The sequence below is a fragment of the Canis aureus genome, chromosome 15 (assembly GCF_053574225.1).
Source record: "Canis aureus isolate CA01 chromosome 15, VMU_Caureus_v.1.0, whole genome shotgun sequence".
Lineage (NCBI taxonomy): Eukaryota > Metazoa > Chordata > Mammalia > Carnivora > Canidae > Canis > Canis aureus.
Window position 1 is genome coordinate 59,213,336 of NC_135625.1, and position 19,540 is coordinate 59,232,875.

The 19,540-nt window shown below is 48.8% G+C and overlaps 1 protein-coding gene across 14 annotated transcripts in view; it reads right to left on the minus strand.

The window, feature by feature from the left end:
- HIPK2 (homeodomain interacting protein kinase 2) overlaps window positions 1–19,540 on the minus strand; it is a 193,608-nt gene that overhangs the window by 62,385 nt on the left and 111,683 nt on the right. For all 14 annotated transcript variants that reach the window (XR_013353325.1, XM_077850122.1, XM_077850125.1 and 11 more), the window contains 3 exons: window positions 3,711–3,834; window positions 3,307–3,426; window positions 1,408–1,494 (listed from right to left, as the gene is read on the minus strand). Coding sequence is in view for 13 of the 14 variants with exons in the window: in XM_077850122.1 (XP_077706248.1) it covers window positions 1,408–1,494; window positions 3,307–3,426; window positions 3,711–3,834 (331 nt within the window). In the remaining variant the exon portion in view is untranslated. The remainder of the gene's footprint in view (window positions 1–1,407; window positions 1,495–3,306; window positions 3,427–3,710; window positions 3,835–19,540) is intronic.

Genomic DNA, 19,540 nt, shown 5'->3' on the forward strand with positions numbered 1-19,540 from the left:
TAGATACTTAAGAATGGTTAAAATGGTCAGTTTTATGCTATGCGTATGTTGCCACAATCAAAAAACAGTAACTACACCCAAGTAGTAAAAACTGAAATGCCAAGAGGGTTATTTATTTAACCTGCAGAGGCCTATGTGGCCTCTTTGTACATGCACAGTGTATGTGTCCTCCGGCGGTGCCCGAGTAAGGGCCAGAATTAATTTAGGCCCCGTGTCACTGGGCTTACCCTCTGGCCAAGACAAGCTGAGTATCTGAACACAGGATATTTCTTCCAAGAGCAAGCCTATGACAGCTTTTGAAAGACTTGTTTTGTGGTGCTTTCTATTATTTTCCCAGGCATGCTCTGGAAAGCAATTTCAGTTTTCTCAGAGAATCTAAGCTTCTAATCAACTGACAAGTATCCTTTACTCAGAATCATGACTTTTGGTTACACTCGCCTTCAGTAAGAAGTGTGCTGAGTCGAGAGCTTTACTTCGCATCGCTTTTAAGAAAAACTCTCTTTGGGTTGCCCTGATTTTAGACTAGTCTTTACACTAAAAATAGCTAAAGTTCTAGAATGTTCTCTGGGCACAAAGGTGAAAGCCTGTGGTCCCTCCAGTGAGCTGAGAGAGACTGACTGAAGTGGGTTGAACAGTGTGGCAGCAAAAGATACGTTTAAGTGCTAATCCTTGGTACCTGTGAATGTGACCTTATTTGGAAACAGGGCCTTTGCAGATGTCAATCAAGTGGAAATGAGGCCATACTGGAGCAGAGCTGGTCCCAAACCAATGACTGGTGTCTTTATAAGAGAAAGAGGAGAGATTTGGTGCCCAGATAGGATGAAACTCAGGGATAAAGTCCACATGAAGAAGGATAAAGAGGTCAGGGTGATGGAGCTACATGTCGGGGAACACCCATGATGGCAGGGGCCAGCAGACACTGGGGCTGGGGCTGGGCCAGTTTCTCTCTAGAGCCTTCAGAGGGAGTATGGCCCGGGGTACTTGAATGTCGAACTTCTAGCTTCTTGAACTGTGAGAGAATAGATGCTGTCTTAAGCCACCCAGTTTGTAGTGTTTGTCACAGCAGCCAGAGGGAATTAATACACTGAGTCATGGGCATGAGACTCAAATGTGCTAATGAGTTTGAATTCTTATGAAAACATCGCTAAGATTGGCCAGTACCTTTTTTTTTTTTTTTTTTTAAAACAAATGGGAACCAATAAACTGAAGCTATTTTGAAAGAGCTGGTGTAAAGTTTTGAAAATGTTCCACCAACCCAATGGTATTCTTACTAAGAGTCCATAGCATTGTTCAAGGTCAAGGTCAAACACCACAATTGAGTGATGTGAATTTCTACCTGCCATCAGGAAGTCTTGCTGTGCTTGGTTTGTAAAGGGCTAACATTGCATACTCACCCATGGGGCTTACCTGGGCCATGTCATCTAAACAGTTGAATATGTACTTTCTTGCTTCTTTCGACTTAATCCCCGTCTCTGCTTCATGGTCATCTGGTGTCTGGTCAAAAGAGGCAAAAGCTGATTGATTGATCATGTGAATCATTTCCTTGTCACTGTGACTAAAACCCTGGAGCTTTTGCTTCTCATGAAGGGTCCTTTCCCCACCTTTCAGAAGACACTTTGATTCCTCTTAAAGTGACCTGCTCCTTAATTACTTTCTTTGTTCATCCTTCACACTAACTCATCTCTCTTCTTTCCTTCCCACAAACACCTGTCAGAGGCCCAATCTCAATCAGATCCAGAGTTCCCACAAGATAGGCCACATCCTGATAAGCCTTCATTCTCCCTGAGTTTAAGCAGAGGCCTTTTCTGCATGGTTTTATAAATTTAAATTTTATTTTATTTCTCAAACTCTCATGCAGATGGCTCTCACTGCATGCCAGGCACTATTCTAAAGCACATGAGCTCATTCACTATACTTCACAACCATTCTAGGTTGGATGATGACCAATGCATATCCTAGAGGGAGAAAGAGGAATGGCGAGCTTAAGGAGTTTGTCAAGGCTGCATGACCAGGGAGCAGCAGCTGGCCCCAGTGTCTGCCTGGGGCCGAGGCATGTACATTTGGTGGTCTTGGTCTAGGAAGCTGCTATCTCCAATTACTACAAGGTTTCTAGACGCACCCACGGATCACAGCTAATTAATCCTCAAAATCTCACTCAAGGATGGCATACCTGGAGTCACTAGTCTCCAGGCTCTGCTATCCCAGGAAATGCTGGACAAGTCGGCATAAACTAAGTAAACATGAACCACCTATGTCATAAAAATGAACCCTGTCCCTGCCTGGTCTCACCCTCTACCACCCCAGAACTCTTTTTTTACTGGGCCTGACCTAGAGCTGCTCACTCTCATAGTTGCCAAATGCCAGCCCTCTCAATAGCCTTGGAGTGCTTGCTTAGCTCTCAAATCTCTTTTCTAGATCTGCAACTACTCGCCACACTTTATCTTTAAATCATATCTGTGGTTTATGTAAAAAACAAAGCAAAACAAAACAAAAACAAAAAAAAATCCCAACAAACAAACCCCACCCACTCTCTTGCAAAAAAAGAAACACCTAAAATGAACATAAACAAACTTAAGACTTGCATTATTTTCTCCTTCCCAGGAAAATACATTGATTTTAATTATTAGGCACAGATCAAAGTGAAAGCAAAATATGTTTCCGTTAAAGTAAAACCACCCAAGAATTTACGGTGTGCAGTGGTGCGCTATACCACCTGTCGGCTGGGACAAACAGATCCCTCCCTAGAGCCATGTGGTTGAGGCTGTTTTCTTTGCTTGGAAGACCCTCTTCATCCTTTAGGGTCCAGCTCAAATGTTCCTCCCTGACCCTCTGCCACAGGCAATATTCAAGGCCCCACATTCTGTCCTACCAGGAATGCGGGAACTTGTGACAGCAGGGGGTAGGTGGGAATGAGTGGGTTGGGGGGAGAACTTGGGCTCACCACATGCGTCCAGGCTTAATTTGGATTAGGAGCTCCTTAAAGGGGGGTGGTGGTGGTTCATTTCTCTCTCCAGCACAAACCCAAGAAGTCATCATGGTTTTTACTGTGATTAAATCCCAGGAGTTTAGCCACCAGAACTTGGGATTTGAGCTTCATGGGCAGCAGGCCAAACAAAGTGGGGCTTTTGAACATTCAAATTCATCCATCCCATGTATCAAAACGATCACCCCCTCTCCCATGCTGGCTGAATCAATGCGAAATCCAGGATCCACGTGCTGATGGCAATAGCTCCCCATTAATCAGACGGTGCCCTTCCTCCCTAAGTGTTGGGTGTTGGTGAGGAATGCAGGGGATGTTCTTCCTACCTTCAGCCTCCACAAGGGATACGGTGAGTCTGTGTCACGGTTGAAAAACCTAGTTGTCTTTGTCCCTGCGCTTAATAAATATTCAGCTGGCAAACCCTGTGTTTGTGAAATATACCGAATCTGCAAGAAAAGATGAGAATGAGGTCAGGGTGTTTCCTGTCACTGTACATATGGTGTACTAACGGCTCTGGCGCCTTTTAGAAAAAATGACAACTTTATAGGGAAAGACAGAAGTAAGAGAAGAAAAAGGGGAAAGAAAGAAGAAAAAGGGGAAAGAGAGGAATAAGAAAAGCACTGTTACGAGAAGCAAGGTTTGAGAGACAAGGAAACACCCTATTACCCCATCCACGTGTCATGTTATAAAGGAAGTGCTTCTTGTGAATGCCTGAGCTACCTGGACCCACCTGATCGTACTCGGAAGCTCCTGGATAGAGCGGCCAGCCCAGGAACAGCTCAGCAATGACACAGCCCAGGGACCACATATCAATTGCCTCGCAAAATGGTAAACCAAGGATGATCTCAGGAGCCCTGAAAAGGAAGAATGGGAGAAATCATTAGCAATTTGGAGGGGCAGACAGCTACTTCTATATGAACTCTACATAAAATCCTGTCTTTCAAATCCAGGGTGCCATTACTGTTTCCCTCTAGAGGACCTATGGTTCTTGCACTGTGTGGGAGTGATTCCCCCCAGTCTTGGGCCTGGTGCTCCCCATCGGCAGGGAGTGTGGTCGACGGCCGGCTGAGATAAAGGGTGGATCTAGAACAGGGAGTCACATCCATCAACTTCATTACCATTACGCTCCAACCAGATGAGCTAATAACCACTTTAGAGAGACCCAGGAGTTATCTTTTGTAACTGAAAAGCCAGAAAACCCATCTTTAGAGAGTGCCTGGTTTTTACAAAGGAATTCTGAAATGCAGATGTTCTACTTTCAGTAATACAGAAGACAAGTTGCCTCTACCCAGAACAAGGGGATCAATCCAATACCCATTAAGCCAATGATCCGTCCTCTAAGGAGTCTGAATCACACTTTTATAAGGAAACGCTATTTTTTTTTTTTATCATCAGCTTCTAAAAAGTTGGGCTCCTAAAAAGTCCTCTAATATTGTTATTATAGAACCCTGTTCATGAATCCAGTCTGGATACCAGTCAGAACTCCATTCTAAACCCATTTCCAACTGCAGGACTATGTCCCTTCAAATGATAGGCAGGGTTATATGCCGGAACTTCGGAAGGAAACCACCTAAATTCAAAGAGAAATTTTCACATGTAGTTAGTAATGAAAACCAAGGAGACCACAGAGTGCATTTTCTTTTCTGAGAATGTGTCATGATTAAGGAGGGGTACATTTTGGAGAAAACCAGGTTCAAAGTATGAGGTATGAACACAGCTTTAAAAACTGTGGCTCAAGGCGCTCTGCTGATAATGAAATGCATTAGCCCAGCTTCTGTTTTCTCTGTAAATTTCCCACTTGATTAAGCAATGCCAGAGGACGCCACTCTCCTCCCCTTTCCGGAGCCTGGAGTGGGAGCAGTGGGAGCTGGGCAACTGCACCGTCTGGGTTATCTTCACCCAGCTAGCACGGGAGGAGGGAGCGAGAGTGTGGTCAAAACATCTCCACTTGTCGCGGAGCTTCGAGCTGGATTCTCCCCACTTAAAAAGCATCTCCCCACTTTGCTCTTTTAAATTTGCTCTCATGGCTAATCTTTTTTCCTCCAGGTAAGAGCACTGAAAAACAAACAAACAAACAAAACCCAACATGTTTTGTAACAAAGTCTTGATTTTTCAGAAGTAAAAAGGAGTCTCCTCACTTCTTAGAGCTGGAGATTCCTCTGCACTGCTGCCAGGTGCTTCTAGAGTGCCACAGTCCTCAGTCTGCACTCACTACATTCTTTTGCCAGAGTCCAAGGCTGGGTGGGTCTTCCCAGGCGTGGTAGGAGGGAGTTAATGTGTGTGTGTGTGTGTGTGTGTGTGTGTGTGTTGGGGGGGCAAGCTGCCATTGGCCCTACTTAAATGGTCTTCCCTGTCCCCTCCCTGCTGGCATCTTCAGCTGCCAGGGTTGTGCCTGGCATTTCAGCCTCTCGTAGGTTTTGCTGACATGGGACGCTGCTCTTGCCCTCTGGCGCTGGTGCACTGGGGATGCCAGAGGTTCTTTTAGGATCTGTCCCTGCTGGACTGTCCTGTGCCATGGGGCCTTCAATCCCACAGCGGCCTGGGTCACTGTGTCTAGGGTTGCCACCACACACCAGGGCGCCACACACCAGGGCTTTCCAGAGTCATACAGAAGTCCCCTGCCAGTCATCTGCGTTGCAATGAGGGATGCCGTAAACTGATGAGATTACTGCAGGTTGCCTCTAGCAATGGGGTCAGAGCCTGCCTGCCTTTCTGTCTTCTCTGTTCCAGAGTGTCTCATGGGCAGACTCAGGTCTGTCCTCGGGGGATGAGCTCCTGTCCTGGTTCCTGCGAAGCTCCCCCCAGCAGGCTGCAGCTGCAGGATCCAGCATCTCCGCCCCTGTCTCCATACTCCTGCGACCTGGGCTTTTGCCCCTCACAGCTTCCAGGTTGGGTCTTAGGAACATGCAGGGGTGGTCTCATGGGATCATCTCTGGACTTGACCATGGGGTGACCTTCCTAAAGGTCGTGAGGAGTCTGGAAACCCACTCCCAGAATCTGTTCCCTGAGGCACACAAGACAGGTGCAGAGGGCACTTCAGTGACATTCTCTGGCGAGAAACACCAGACGTGGGTTTCGTCAACTGATGTTACACACATAGGGCCTGTGAAGGCTGCTCTCGGTCCGTTTTCTATCAGAAAATGAAGCGGCAGCCGTTCATGGCACCAGGATATACACAGCAGAATATTTTTCTAGGTGTGGCCACAATGAAGAATGCTCAAGAATCAGGCTAGATGGTCGGGGGACCAAAGAACAGGAGGCACAGTCCTGTCCCCAAGGGGCCCCAGTGCTGGGACGGCAGCAAGGAAGGCTGGACGCTACAGGGGTGTGCAACACAAACACGCAGACACAGAAACAGCTCATTCAAGCACAGACAGGCTCTGGATTTTCTCATTTAAAAACAAAACAGAAGACCAGAACAAAGCAAACTGAACACAAAACCAAACCCTTCCTCCATCCCTTTGCATCCCCGCGGCTGTTGCCTTGTTTCTCTGCACCCCCCAATCTCCAGGGCTGTCTCCTGCAGTTCCTCCGCTTGGCCCCCCATCTTCTCGCCCTCCTCCCACCCTCTGCCCCACTCAAGGGCAGTGCCTCTCCAGACCAGCACGGCCACGTGGTCACGTCACAGCCACTGGTCAACTTCTCAGCTCTGTGACCCAAGAGCCACACATCTTGACCACGGGTGACCCTCCGATCCTGTCCCCACTCTGAGATATAAGGCTGAGCTTTTTATGACACCACATGCTCCCGCATCTGTCCCGCCTCTCCGTTTCTTCTGCTGGCCTGTCCTCCTCCAGCCAACTGCTCTCTGATGGCAAAGCCCAGGACCCCTTGCCTCCTCTCTTTGCACCCTTGTTCTAGGTAACTGTTACGGGGTGAAGGGTGTCAAATGCCAGAACAGACATGCTGAAGTCCTAATCCCTGATACCTGAGAGTGTGACGCTGTTTGGGGATGGGGTTACTGCAGATGTAATCGGTGAAGATTATGTCACGCTGAAGTAGGGTGAGCCCTGAAGCCAACAGGACAGGTGTCCTTACAAGAGGGAAATGGGGACACAGACGCAGCAGCGGGAGGACGGCCATGTGGGGACAGAGGCAGAGGGGGCAGTGATGCTGCCACCAGCCAAGGAGTGCTCGGGGCCACGGAAGCTGGAAGAGGCATGGAAGGATCCTCCCCGAATGGCTCCAGAAGGAGCGTGTCCCTGCTGACACCTCGATGTTAGACTTCTAGTCACCAGGCCCGTGGGAGAGTCAATAGCTACTGTTCTGAGTCCTGCGATCTGCGGGGTGGTTCCCGCTGCCCTAGGAAGCCGACAGCAATCGTGTCTGCTGCCACAGGTCTAGACTCCATTCAGATTTCCAAACGGCCCTCTCCACGTTTGCCTCGCCTCGGTTCCAGGTTTACATGCTGATGGCCCAGCACCTCTGTGGGAATGACCCACGGTCGCCTCAAACTTGTATGTTTACAAGGGGCCTCTTCTCGTCAGCCTCCCCTTCCCAGTGCGCTCCTCCCTCTGTCCAGCTCGTGTCACTGAACCGACTCATGGCCCCTATGGCCCGCTGCTTGTGCTGGAACCCGGGACACTCTCTGGTTCCCTTCTGTCCCTTCATCCCCACCACCCGTCCATCCATGGGGCCGCCCCCGAGTATCTCGCAGACTGGTCCTTGATTCCCCACCTCTGGTGCCACCACGCTGGCCCTGACCACACCCCCCCCCCCCCCCCCGTCTCACCCGGAGCCCCTCTCGGGTCTTCCCTTCCTCCTGGCCGCTCTCTGCACGGCTGCCAGCATGGCCGGGCCACCTCTCTCTACCTTTGCTCTCAGGCCTGCAGAGGCTCCCTGCTGCACTCAGAGTGAGACCTAATTCCTTCCATGGCCCCCGGAGCCACTGCGATCGGGACCTTGCCCTGCTCTCCACTGTCATTTCAGTGACAACTTCTAGAAGACCCCAGCTCCTTCTGGACCTAGAGCCTCCATGCCATGTTGTGCTTCTGCCTTGAATGCTCCCTCCGCTGGTGCTCAAATGGCTGCCTCCCTCTCATCCTTCAAACCCCAGCTTAATTGTCACCGCCACAGACAGGCCTCCCTTGACACCAGTTAGTCTCTATCTCCAGTGCCATAAATGTCACTTTACAGCACTTCCCAATAACCTGCTTACTGTCTGTCTCCCCTGCTACATCCACAGGGCAGCACAGTGCCTGGCATTTAGTAGCCATTCAATCAATCAGGATTTGGTGATTGAATAAACCTTTATTAAATATAAGAAAGTGTTAAAATATGTGAGTCAGGCGGAAAGTTCTAAGGCGGCCCAAAGCAAGGAGAGCAGAAGGGGTAAATCTTTGTGAGGGAATGGAAGCTTGGCCCAAGGGGCAGGATCCCACCCAAGGAAAGCAGGAAGTGTGGGAGTGGGGGGCCTGGAGAGGGCTCATGTGTGTGGGGTGCCGGCGGCAGGACTGGCCCCAGGGCCGGGGTTTGCAGGGGGGCCCAGGGTCCTGAAGGGGCTGCAAAGTCTTCCAAGCCCATCTCTTCTTAACTCTCTTGGAAGCTGGCACTGCCCTCAGCAACCAGGGATCCCAGCAAACTTGTGCCTCTTCAACTCAGGTCTCTACTCTAACACCATACTTGTCCTTGGTTCCAACCTTTTCCCAAACGACCCCCAAACTCTCCCTCTTTCTGAATTCTCCTGCACACGTGATACCCTGATCCCATCTCTGCAATTGCCTGTCCCCTCCTGGCCTCCTTCCCCCTCAAAGACACGCTACCCACCTTCTCCTGTCCTGGCCACATCAGGGGATGAACTCATGAACACCAATAACCAGCCTGATCCCAATACAGATGAGCCAAGCAACTACTGTTCTAAACACATGTTTGCATACCTGCCCCCATTAAGCCTTCTGGGGGACAGGGTCTCATCTGTGTCTTACGTGCCCCATAAATGCCTGCTCGACACCCAGGCCATGAGCCCTCGGGTAAGGAATGTGCTTTCCTACCCAGCTCTAGTAATCCTCGGCGGACTGAAGACCCTTCTGCTGTGATCTTGCACCTGCCTTGTTCCCTGTTCTGCTGGTCCATAAGGCTCTGAGCCCAGACAAGTTTAAAGTCAAGCCTAAAATCTGTTTCTTTTTGTTCAGCACATCTGAGGCACATCTGACAATTGCTCAGGCTCATTTACTCCTGACTGAAGTGAAAATCATTCTCACCAGTGGTTAGTCTGAGCGAGAAGTTGGCTCCAGCTCCACTCATTCACTCACTTACTCGAAGATCCAAACTGCCATTTCCTAAGTGTCCGCTATGTATCATGCACTGTGCTGAAGATGGAGAAATAAATAAACCAGACCCCATGGCTCCTCCAGGAGTTCACTGTCTAGCTGCAGGTGAGAGCATGCCAACGGCTAACATACAACGTGTCGAGTGCATGCCCAGTGCATGAAAGGGGGATGGCCAGGGGGTGGAGAGGCAAAGTAGGGAGGGCTTCTTGGGAGAAGTCTGAGCTGAGTCTTGGTAAGTGTGGACAGGCGGGGTGGGGGTGGGGGTCTCCGGGGCACAGGGCAGGTGAGTGCATGCCCCATCTCCACCCCGTCCCCATGTCACCGCTGTGTCTGCAGCACTGAGCATAGTGCCTGAGCGTGGTAGGTGCTCCCTACACGTTTGGAAGGAACCTTTCTGTTTCAACCCCACACCCTTAGTGGGCAGCAGTTTCCCGTGAAGCTGGCACCATCTCCTTGGCAACATGCCCTATGACAAGAGGCACACTACTTGGCCTTTCAAAATTTACATACTTAAAAACAACAAAAAACCCCCATTCTGGTGTCTTCCATGGGGACTGTTTCTGTTTTCAGTTCCATAGCAGGTAAGACTGCTGGCTTGGGAACTGGGCCTTTCCCATTGGGCTCCAAATCACCCAGGTTCTGTTACTGACTCATCCTTCGTTTGCCACCCCACGGAATCATCTTACACAGTCTCCTCATTGCTATTTTGGGATATCAAAAATACTTTAAACATACACAAAGTGTCAGACAAAATTTGCACCTAAGAAAGAGGGAGATTGTTCCTTTCCAACATTCCCATGGCAAGACACAGAAAATTCTATTTTTCTATAGAAAGAGAATAAACAACTGTCATTTTCAACAAATCAATTATTGAAGCTTTGGTATTTCGCTCCATTAGCTTTTCTAATAGCACAGCGAGCTGATAGGGTATTCCCAGATCACGTCCAGACCATGGGACCCGGTGAGGGAAGTAACCCCCAACAGAGGTGTGGAGATCACACAAGTTAAGTGGGAAATGACACCCACTTGCAAGTGGAAGTCCAGTGCCGGGGGTTCTAGCTGTGTGCCTCGACTTCCTGAAGCTGGTAGAAGGCTGAAATTAAACAAAGCACCAGAAGGGACACATCTAGCAGAGGGCCTGGCATAGAGCAGGCAATCAAGACATTAAATCACTTCTCTGTGATAAGTCTGTGTCTTAGCAATTGAATAAAGAGCATCCTTTTCCCTCATTTTAATTTTTAAAAAAGATTTTATTTATTTATTCATGAGATACACATACACAGAGAGAGAGGCAGAGACACAGGCAGAGGGAGAAGCAGGCCCCATGCAGGGAGCCCAACGTGGGACTCGATCCCGGGTCTCCAGGATCAGGTCCTGGGCCGAAGGCAGCACTAAACCGCTGAGCCACCCGGGCTGCCCTTTCCCCTCATTTTTAAAGCCCACTTTTGGGATGCCGGGGTGGCTCAGAGGTTCTGCGTCTGCCTTTGGTGCAGGGCGTGATCCTGGAGTTGCAAGATCGAGTCCTGCATCAGGCTCCCTGCATGGAGCCTGCTTCTCCCTCTGCCTGTGTCTCTGCCTCTCTCTGTGTCTCTCATGAATAAATAAAATCTTAAAAAAAAAAATAAAGCCCACTTTCTTCCTTATAAGTGAAATATTAGGAAAACTGTTTAAATATATTAAAGCACATATATTAAATATTCTCGTTTCATTTATTTCTCTAAAAGGACAAAGATTAATACAAGCAACAGCCAAAAACCTACCACCTAGCTTTAGGAAGAAAACTGCCTATCCACAAGCTTCTTGCTTCCCCTTGGCATGGGGAGATGCTCTCCTAAGCCTTCATTCCCCTTCACGGTATAATCTCTCGCTCACCTGGCCTCTCTGGCCAACTGGATGACCAGAGTTGATGTCTCGATCATTTTCACGCTGCACCAGGAAAACAAGTGCAAGGTTCACGGCCACTCCCAACTTGGGCAATAAATCTGCAATGCTAATCAGAGAGCACAGAAAGAACTGTGCATTTCTGGAAAAATGTTACTCAATTTCTCAGAGTTTTTATTTCACCATCTATAAAATGTGATTATTAATCTCTCTTTTTTTCCTCTCATGTCTCTACAGCAGCGTATGAAGATAAATGATGGTCGGTAGAATTATAAAGCAGTTTGAACTCCTTGGAACCAGGACTCTCTATTAGTCCATGGTATTTTATAATCACTGATATTATAAGGTGTACTTGAATTGAACTGCAGTGAAAAAGCCCATTCCCACAAATATATGTAGATTGAAAGTAACCTCAGTATGGCTGGGGCAGAAGCAATCAAAATGTAAAATTGTATTTCAGATGGGTTGTTCAATCTTATGTTTCCACTGCAAATATAAGGGGACTCGGAAATGCTGACATGAGCTCTGAGCCACTATTTTGTGCTGGTGACCCGAGGTGGGAGGCAAGGGGTCACATCAAAGCAACACAGGACCAGAGAAATAGCAGAAATCTGAGGACTGGAAGAAGGCTATTTTACAGAAATTGAACCACAAAGCTCGAGGGATCTGCACACAAGAGAGCCAACACGGTGAGTGCAGGGGAGCACGTGAGGGCAGCCAGATGGAGGGAGATTATATCCTCTGGTCACCAGTGGGTCGCTAGGAAAATGGGGAGCAGCACCCCTGAAAGATGCTTTCATACCAGTCCCCAGGGGACCCAGGAAAGTCCAGTGGAGAGCTAACTGGTGATCGAGGCCTGGCGAATCTAGGGCCAAGCTGGGATTTGATTTTGAGAAAGATACAGCTTCCTTGGTGAATAGGACATGTGAAAGATAGAGCTTTGTCTTTGACTGGGGTGCTGGTGGGTGAGAAGGACAAAGGGACTGAGGGAAGGTGCTTCAGGGATGAGCCACAGGGTGAGGATGACCAGAAGCTCACCTGTTGAGTTAGCTTGTACTCAGCCAAGGTGATGAGGACTCTGTCCTCGTGGTGGCCCGACCAAACACAGGGGACCTTAAGATTTCTAGACACACTCCACAGAAGTAGTTCTGCACCTGTAATAAGCTGAGGACGGCACTGTGGTGGAGGGCTGCCGAGGGAGCAAGGTTCTCACTCTAAAAGGAGAGCTAGGAAAGACGCCCCAATCATGCCTGTGGGCACTTCCAGCTCAATGATACACATGCGGCAAAATCACTACACAGACGTTCTAGAAGTTCGACCTCAGGCGAAACTGCTGATGTCCATAACATTGTGTTCTGATGGAGATCATTTCAAGACCCTCACCAGTGATTCTGTTCTGATTGAATGTCTCCAGCTATCATCAATAGAAATGCTCAAGACATTAGAACGATTCATCACATCCATATGGAAGGCTGACTGTAATAACCATGGTTTGGTCTAGATGTTGTCATCATTCTCATGCCACACTTGGACAATCTCCCAAAGGAAGCTGGCTTCTTTGATTCAACTGACCATTTCTAGTGTAATGTTAGAATCAGAGTGATGGTTTTTTGATCTGTACGGGCAATGAACATCTTGGCTTGGAATGAGATTTTCCTGATGTACACTAAATACATACATATACAGGTGACCCTTGAAAAAAATGGGGTCGGGGCACCAACTCCCGCTCCATCAAGCAGTTGAAAATCCACATATAACTGGACTCCCCCAAAACTTAACTACTAAGAGTCTATTGTTGACTGAAGCCTTATAACATAGAGTTGATAACATTTGTATGTTATGTGTATATACTGTATTTTTACAATAAAATAAGCTAGAGAAAAGAAAATGTTATTAAGAAAATTATAAGGAAGAAGCAAATATATTCACAGTACTGTATTGTATTTATTAAAAAGCAAAACAAAGTGAAAACCAAAGCCTGCATATCAGAGGACCATGCAGTAGAAACCCATGTTATTCAAGGGTCAACTATGTTCTCTACCCCATTCTACCCCCCACACTGATCCTTGTGTCCTGGTACTGCTTCATCCCTGCAAAGTGCAGCACCAAAATCTAACTTTCTTGCTTACATACTAGAAGAAAAGGTTGGATCTGGAACTTAATCCCCAAAGGCTTCTAATGTTGGAATAAATTCGAAACCAGTTCTCAGATGTCTGTAGTATATTCTTTTTTTTTTAATTTTTTAAAAAAATTTTTATTTATTTATGATAGTCACAGAGAGAGAGAGAGAGAGAGAGAAAGGCAGATACACAGGCAGAGGGAGAAGCAGGCTCCATGCACCGGGAGCCCAACGTGGGATTTGATCCCGGGTCTCCAGGATCGCGCCCTGGGCCAAAGGCAGGCGCCAAACCGCTGCGCCACCCAGGGATCCCTGTAGTATATTCTGAAGGCAGCCTCTAAATTCCTTCTAAATTTCTTTTCTTTTTTTTTTTATTTTTTTAAAAATTTATTTATGGTAGTCACACAGAGAGAAAGAGAGAGAGAGGCTGAGACATAGGCAGAGGGACAAGCAGGCTCCATGCACCGGGAGCCCGACGTGGGACTCGATCCCGGGTCTCCAGGATCGCGCCCTGGGCCAAAGGCAGGCGCTAAACCGCTGCGCCACCCAGGGATCCCCCTTCTAAATTTCAATGAGAAATGTTACTAGGAAGAAATCAGCTTGGACCCCACCATGGGTCATTTCAAAGATACTCACACTGCCTTGTAATTCCTTACCCTGCTGACAGGCGTTGTGTCTCTTTTGCCCGTAACCCCCAGTCTGGTCTGTAGTGCCTTGACTGTGAAGCCAAGGGTCGCTGGACGAGGCCTGGTCTTGCATCCCACACCCTACAGGACTATAACTTCATCAGGTTTTATGCTTTCCCTTTTTGCCAAAGTATATGGTCAGTAAATGTCTGTGTAAGTGCCCCTCAGCCAGGGAAAGAGAATCAGAGGTTTCTGCATGTATCTACATATAACGATCTTTTCACTCGTACACTGCTCTGGGTTCTTTTTTCAAGTCTTTTTTATTAAATTATTTTTTATTGTGTAAGATAAGACACATACATACAAAGGAGTGCACAAGGCAAAAACATATAGCTCACCGACTTATCAGACAGCAATGACTAGTGTCCCTACCAGCCAGGTGAAGTCACAGAGCACGGTCAGCATTGCAAAGCCCCTGCGTATTCCCTCCCATGCGCCATCCCCTCTCCGCCTGCACTGGCCCCATGCTGCCCCTGCATCGGTGGGCAGCGTGGCCCCCAGGCCTCAGGATGCTGGTGCCCAAACGGCTAGGGGGAGTTCCAGCTCAGGCTCCCAGGGCTCAGCACAAAGACCCAGAGCTGGGAAGATGACAGAGCTGACTCAGAGAGAAAGGAGACAAAGCCTCAGACGGTCTTTAGAGTTCCTTTTGTTGATTGTTTTTCTTCTGCTTTGTTGCTAGTCTGTTGACTAAAACTGAGGGCTGCACTGTGCATTTAGAGCTTCCCTGGGGAGCCTGCCCATACTCCAGTCCCGCTGCCACCTGCTGCCACCTTTCAGCATCCGGAAGCTGCTCCTCTTTTCTCTGCACTGGGAGGGAATTTGGAATTTCAACTTCTGTGGATCAATTGTAAATGCAGCACCTTCACTTAATTCAGAGAGGTGATACGTTACCCACCAGTGGAGTGAGAACGAGGATGTCAGGCCAGGGGGTAAAAGGCTGGCCTCGTTCACACTAATCAATCAATTCAAGGCTCTCCCTCTACCCCAGATAAAAGCATACAAAGAAGGTAATATTGCTTACTTATGTGCAACTTTACTGATTTAAATGTCAGGAAAACATTTGGTTAATATTTAGCTTCAGCTGGTTCATAGTGAGTCCTCCAAGATGTTTATTGGATGAACAAATGAACCCACACGGGCCTGAAGAATCCTGGTACTTTCCTGCTAGGGGGTTTCTGGGCCTGGATGAGAGAGACCCAGGGGTTCACAACTCTTAGCGAGTGAACTGCATGTAACAAGGACAAGGCTCATCCTTAGCACATTTCCTTTCCTTACGGCACCATGTGATCATGTGGCACGTGGGGCTAAATCACAAGGCATTCTTTACAGCTAATGGCCGAGGAGAAGACACAGGGACTGAGAGGGAGACCTGCTCCTTCTTTGAAAGGGAGATGTGTTCAGTGTCACCGACTGAGACACAGCAATTCAGAGAGCAGAAGCTGGAGACCTGAGATATGAAAGAGAATCCACTGCGTAAAGATGCCAAACACATCCTGGAGGGACAATTTCCACCATGCCAACAGGGATACTCCTATAACGTCAGAAGAGGCCTCCTTCCCGGTGCGGCACTTTGGGGAGAGGATTACCGAGAAAGAGGAGCTGACACCTGCTAATGCAGCTGGCCTAAGCCAGTTTTCATACAAGGGCAGGAGCCGTTCTGGCCTATGCAGCAGGTTCCGACCCAGGGAGTACAGGACGTGTCCTGTCCGCAAGCACGCAGGTGTGAGCGGGGCCAGAGGGGCCAGGTGGAGGAGGCAGGCCTTGCTCCCCGGGGAAGCGCCTTGCCAGGAGACCAAACCCACAGAGGAGGACAGAGGTGAAGCTTTCACCTAATTCTAGGGCAGGAAACACCAGTGGACTTAACCACAGCCTGTTAGGACCTGCCACTGTTGGGACAAGGGAGGGAGCTCCCACGGAGGCTGGCTGGTTGTTCCAGCAGGATTTTTGCCAAACAGAAATGGGCATAAATTTTAGGTCTCCAGCCAAGGGCAAAAACCTTCCAACACTCAACTTTTCCTAAGGGAGCTGAGCTGAAACAAAACCAACCAAACAAAGCTCAAGTTTGCTTTCTGGTGTTTGGTCACGGAGGTTTTGAAACAAAACCAACCAAACAAAGCTCAAGTTTGCTTTCTGGTGTTTGGCTCGCTCCAGCTCACACTAGGGGGCGCTGAAGTGCAGCAGACACATGCTCTGAAAGGCAGGGGAACCTTCAACCCCAGGGGCCCTGGAGGGATGGAACCCACTCCACCCCCCACCCCCGGGGTGGGCCCTGGACCTCACAGAAATGCACAGCCAGCTGTAGAGTGGAGTACAGAAGATGTTCCTGTCAGTGGAAGGGGAGTGAGCATCCCCCCAGACCAAGACAGCACTGCCCTATCTTCCCATAAACTGCTCTTCTCACCCTAACAATGGGGCCTCTTTGTAATCCCCTGAGCTGGGACTCTCCTACATGCCTGGGAAATGGAGCACCCTTCAATCAAAGAGATTAAAACGTTCATTTTGCTCTCTTGCGCACCAAACACTACTCCAGCCAAATGGGCTAACCAGCGCCTGGAATTGGGGAGATGCCGAGCGAGCAAGTAGAACTCAGGGCGCAGAGTGAAAAGAAAGGAAGGAGGGAGGGAGGGAAGGGCTAAGGTAGAACCATCCAGACGCATCAGAGGGGTCAGGATGGGGCCCCCCCGCACCCCGGTGCTCCCACTTTGCCTCTTTGGAAAGCACCTGTTCTGGCTACCCTTGGAAGCCTTCCAGGCTCTCGGCTGGAATGTGCCTCCTCCAGGAGCCTTCCTGCTCTGTCTTCCCACGGCACACCCCGGTGCCCGTTCAGTTCAGCTCTTCCACCCCGAGCTTGCACGACTGCTGGGATTTTTTAAAACCAGCTTCTCAAGCTGGAAGGAAGCTTGACTGGAAGCATCCTGAAGCAGCGGATGCGTTATTGATCTCTGTGGGCCTCTCAGCACCCAGCAGAGTCCTGGCTGTCTTGCTTTACACTCAGGAGCTGGAAATGTTGTGGCTTCGTGCTTTTTCCCCCTACTGCCAAGCACGAGGTGAGAACAAAGTAAATGCTCAATACGCGATGCTTGCTGACCTGGACTGATTATCTGAGGCAGAAATGAAAACAGGGATTGCTTACTCTTTGCCTGTTCGTTCATGTACGTATGGGCTTTAAGGTAGGAGAAGGGGTAGGGAGCAAGCAGCTTTTTTGAGGTCTTCTCTGACAACTGGGATTTCCGTGGGGGAAACCTGAACAGAAACCGATAAAGCTCTATTGGTTTTTAACGGGAGAAGCCTGGCATAGGAAGTTTTGGATCTTTAAAATACATACAAGCGGAGGAGTGGTGGGTGAAAAGGAGAAACTATTTATCTATCTGATTTTTTAAAAAATTTTTTTATTTATTTATGATAGTCACAGAGAGAGAGAGAGGCAGAGGGAGAAGCAGGCTCCATGTACCGGGAGCCCGATGTGGGATTCGATCCCGGGTCTCCAGGATCGCGCCGTGGGCCAAAGGCAGGCGCCAAACCGCTGCACCACCCAGGGATCCTCTATTTATCTATTTGGAGACAAAGAAAGAAATAACCAGAGAAAATGGGAAGAACGGGGGCAGCTAGGGAGATTTTTTTAAATATTCAACTAAAAAAGCCCACAGGCAATTAAGTGGATGTTTGAAAAGAATGGCAGTGATGAAGAGTGCAGTTTCTTTTTTGCTGAAGAACAGAAGTTCTGAACTATCACTTACAGTCACCGAGTGCCTGCTTGTCATGCTCGCCTCTGTGGAGCGTCAGCTCTGTAAGTAGGTCTAGGTGTGTATGCATTTAGGCCTGCCCTGGATTCCCCCATGAGATCAGAAGTTCCTTGAGGAGAAAGAACCTATATTTGCCTCCTTAGGCGGGTGGTGCCTCTGCACACAGCAGGTGTGCAATCAGCATTAACCAACTAAACGGACCTAACCAAATTCTGTCCTCAGTTTGAAAGGCTCTGACACAGAACTGTCTAGTTCCTTTTCATTTGGCCTCAAAAGATTTGTTTTTTCAAGAAACAAAACAACCGCAAATACCCCAAACATTCAAGTCTAGAATTCAAGTGCAAGGCTAAGTGAAACTCTTCTGCTGCCTCTTTAACGATGCTTATTTGTGTGAAAATCAAACAGAAATCGTCCTTCTTTCTCTCTTCTGGGGTTCCCTGACTTCACAGAGGCTGACAGAGTTCAGCTGAACCTAGAGCCCAAAGTTACGGGACATCACCGGGACTCAGAGTTCAGACCAGGAAATCGATGGTGGTAGAGGGAAGGGAGGAGGGCACAACGCCGAGGGTTTCAGGCTGCAAAGAGGAAAAAAAGGACGCACGACACATTCCCCAGGCCCGGTATTCCTTTTCTCCTAGGATTGCACTGATGGCTGAAATGCGAATGAGCATCATTCCCGCATGCTCGCTGACATCTGGTTAAAATGACGATTCTGCAAGTGGGAGCCTGCGGTCCGTCGCTGGCTCTGTCATCTTCCTACCAAACAGCCATGTGCTGCACACTTGCCAGTCCACTTGCACCATTACCAAAGACCATTCTCAGGAGCGTCCTGCTTGGCCAGGGAGGGGTGGGGGCAGAGGGAGCGAAAGGATGCTGCAGGACGATTTTCCTTCCCTGTACACACTGTGTTCAATATGGACAAATATTTGTGTAGCCTCTGTGTTTACCATTAATACTGGGACAAAGTAATTAGCAGCTATTCTTTGGGAAGCAGCAAAGCATGGGGGTGGGGGGAAGCAAAGCTCCAAACGGAAGAACAGAAATGCCAAAAGCTGGCATCTGAAGGTATTATTCAAAAACAATATGGGAAAAAGGCAGAACTGTATTTCCTCTGTTCTTCTAAGGGGAAGTTCAGAAAAAGGTCAGAAAGAGAACAATGCCGGCCATCTATCACGGCAGCCTCTAACCTAGAAAGGTTACTTAGCACGCTGCAGCCTCATTGCTCAATTCTGTAATTACTACCCCCCTTGCGCAGATCGCACACCACCTCGGCCTTATGAATTATACATTTCATTTCCATTTGCCAACTCCCCGACTCGGTGACCACTGTCAAGGCGAAGTGGGTGGGGCTTGGGGGGGCCGGTGATGCCAGACCCCTCCCCAGGTGCACACGCCAATGCCGCACAGCCCTGCAGCCCCCAGGCATGCTCCTGGATTTGCCTGTGTTGACCTTCAATTCCCAGCCTCAGGTTTTGTTTATTGAACAAATAAGCACTAGCTACCAGTGGGGATTTTCCTCGGGGAAATCATGTCAGGGCACCTTTCCTTCCCCATAACATTTTCATTCAGGTGAAATCTGGTTACAATGAATATTAAGGGTGGTTCTTGAAGAAGGCAAAGGTAACGTGCAGCCTGGTGTGTGTGTGTGTGTGTGTGTGTGTGTGCACGTGTGCAAGTCCCAGCAGCGCCCACTCAGTCCTGCTGTTTGAGTTGGGGTGGGAGGCTGGAAAGGAGGTGCCAGAAATAGATCCCCCGACAGGAACTGGAGTAACCCCTCTCTCTGTCTGCAGCTTCTGATTAACTGGCGCCCCCTCCTACTAATTCAGAGGGCCCCGGGGAATCCCTGGGGGCTATTTGTCTTC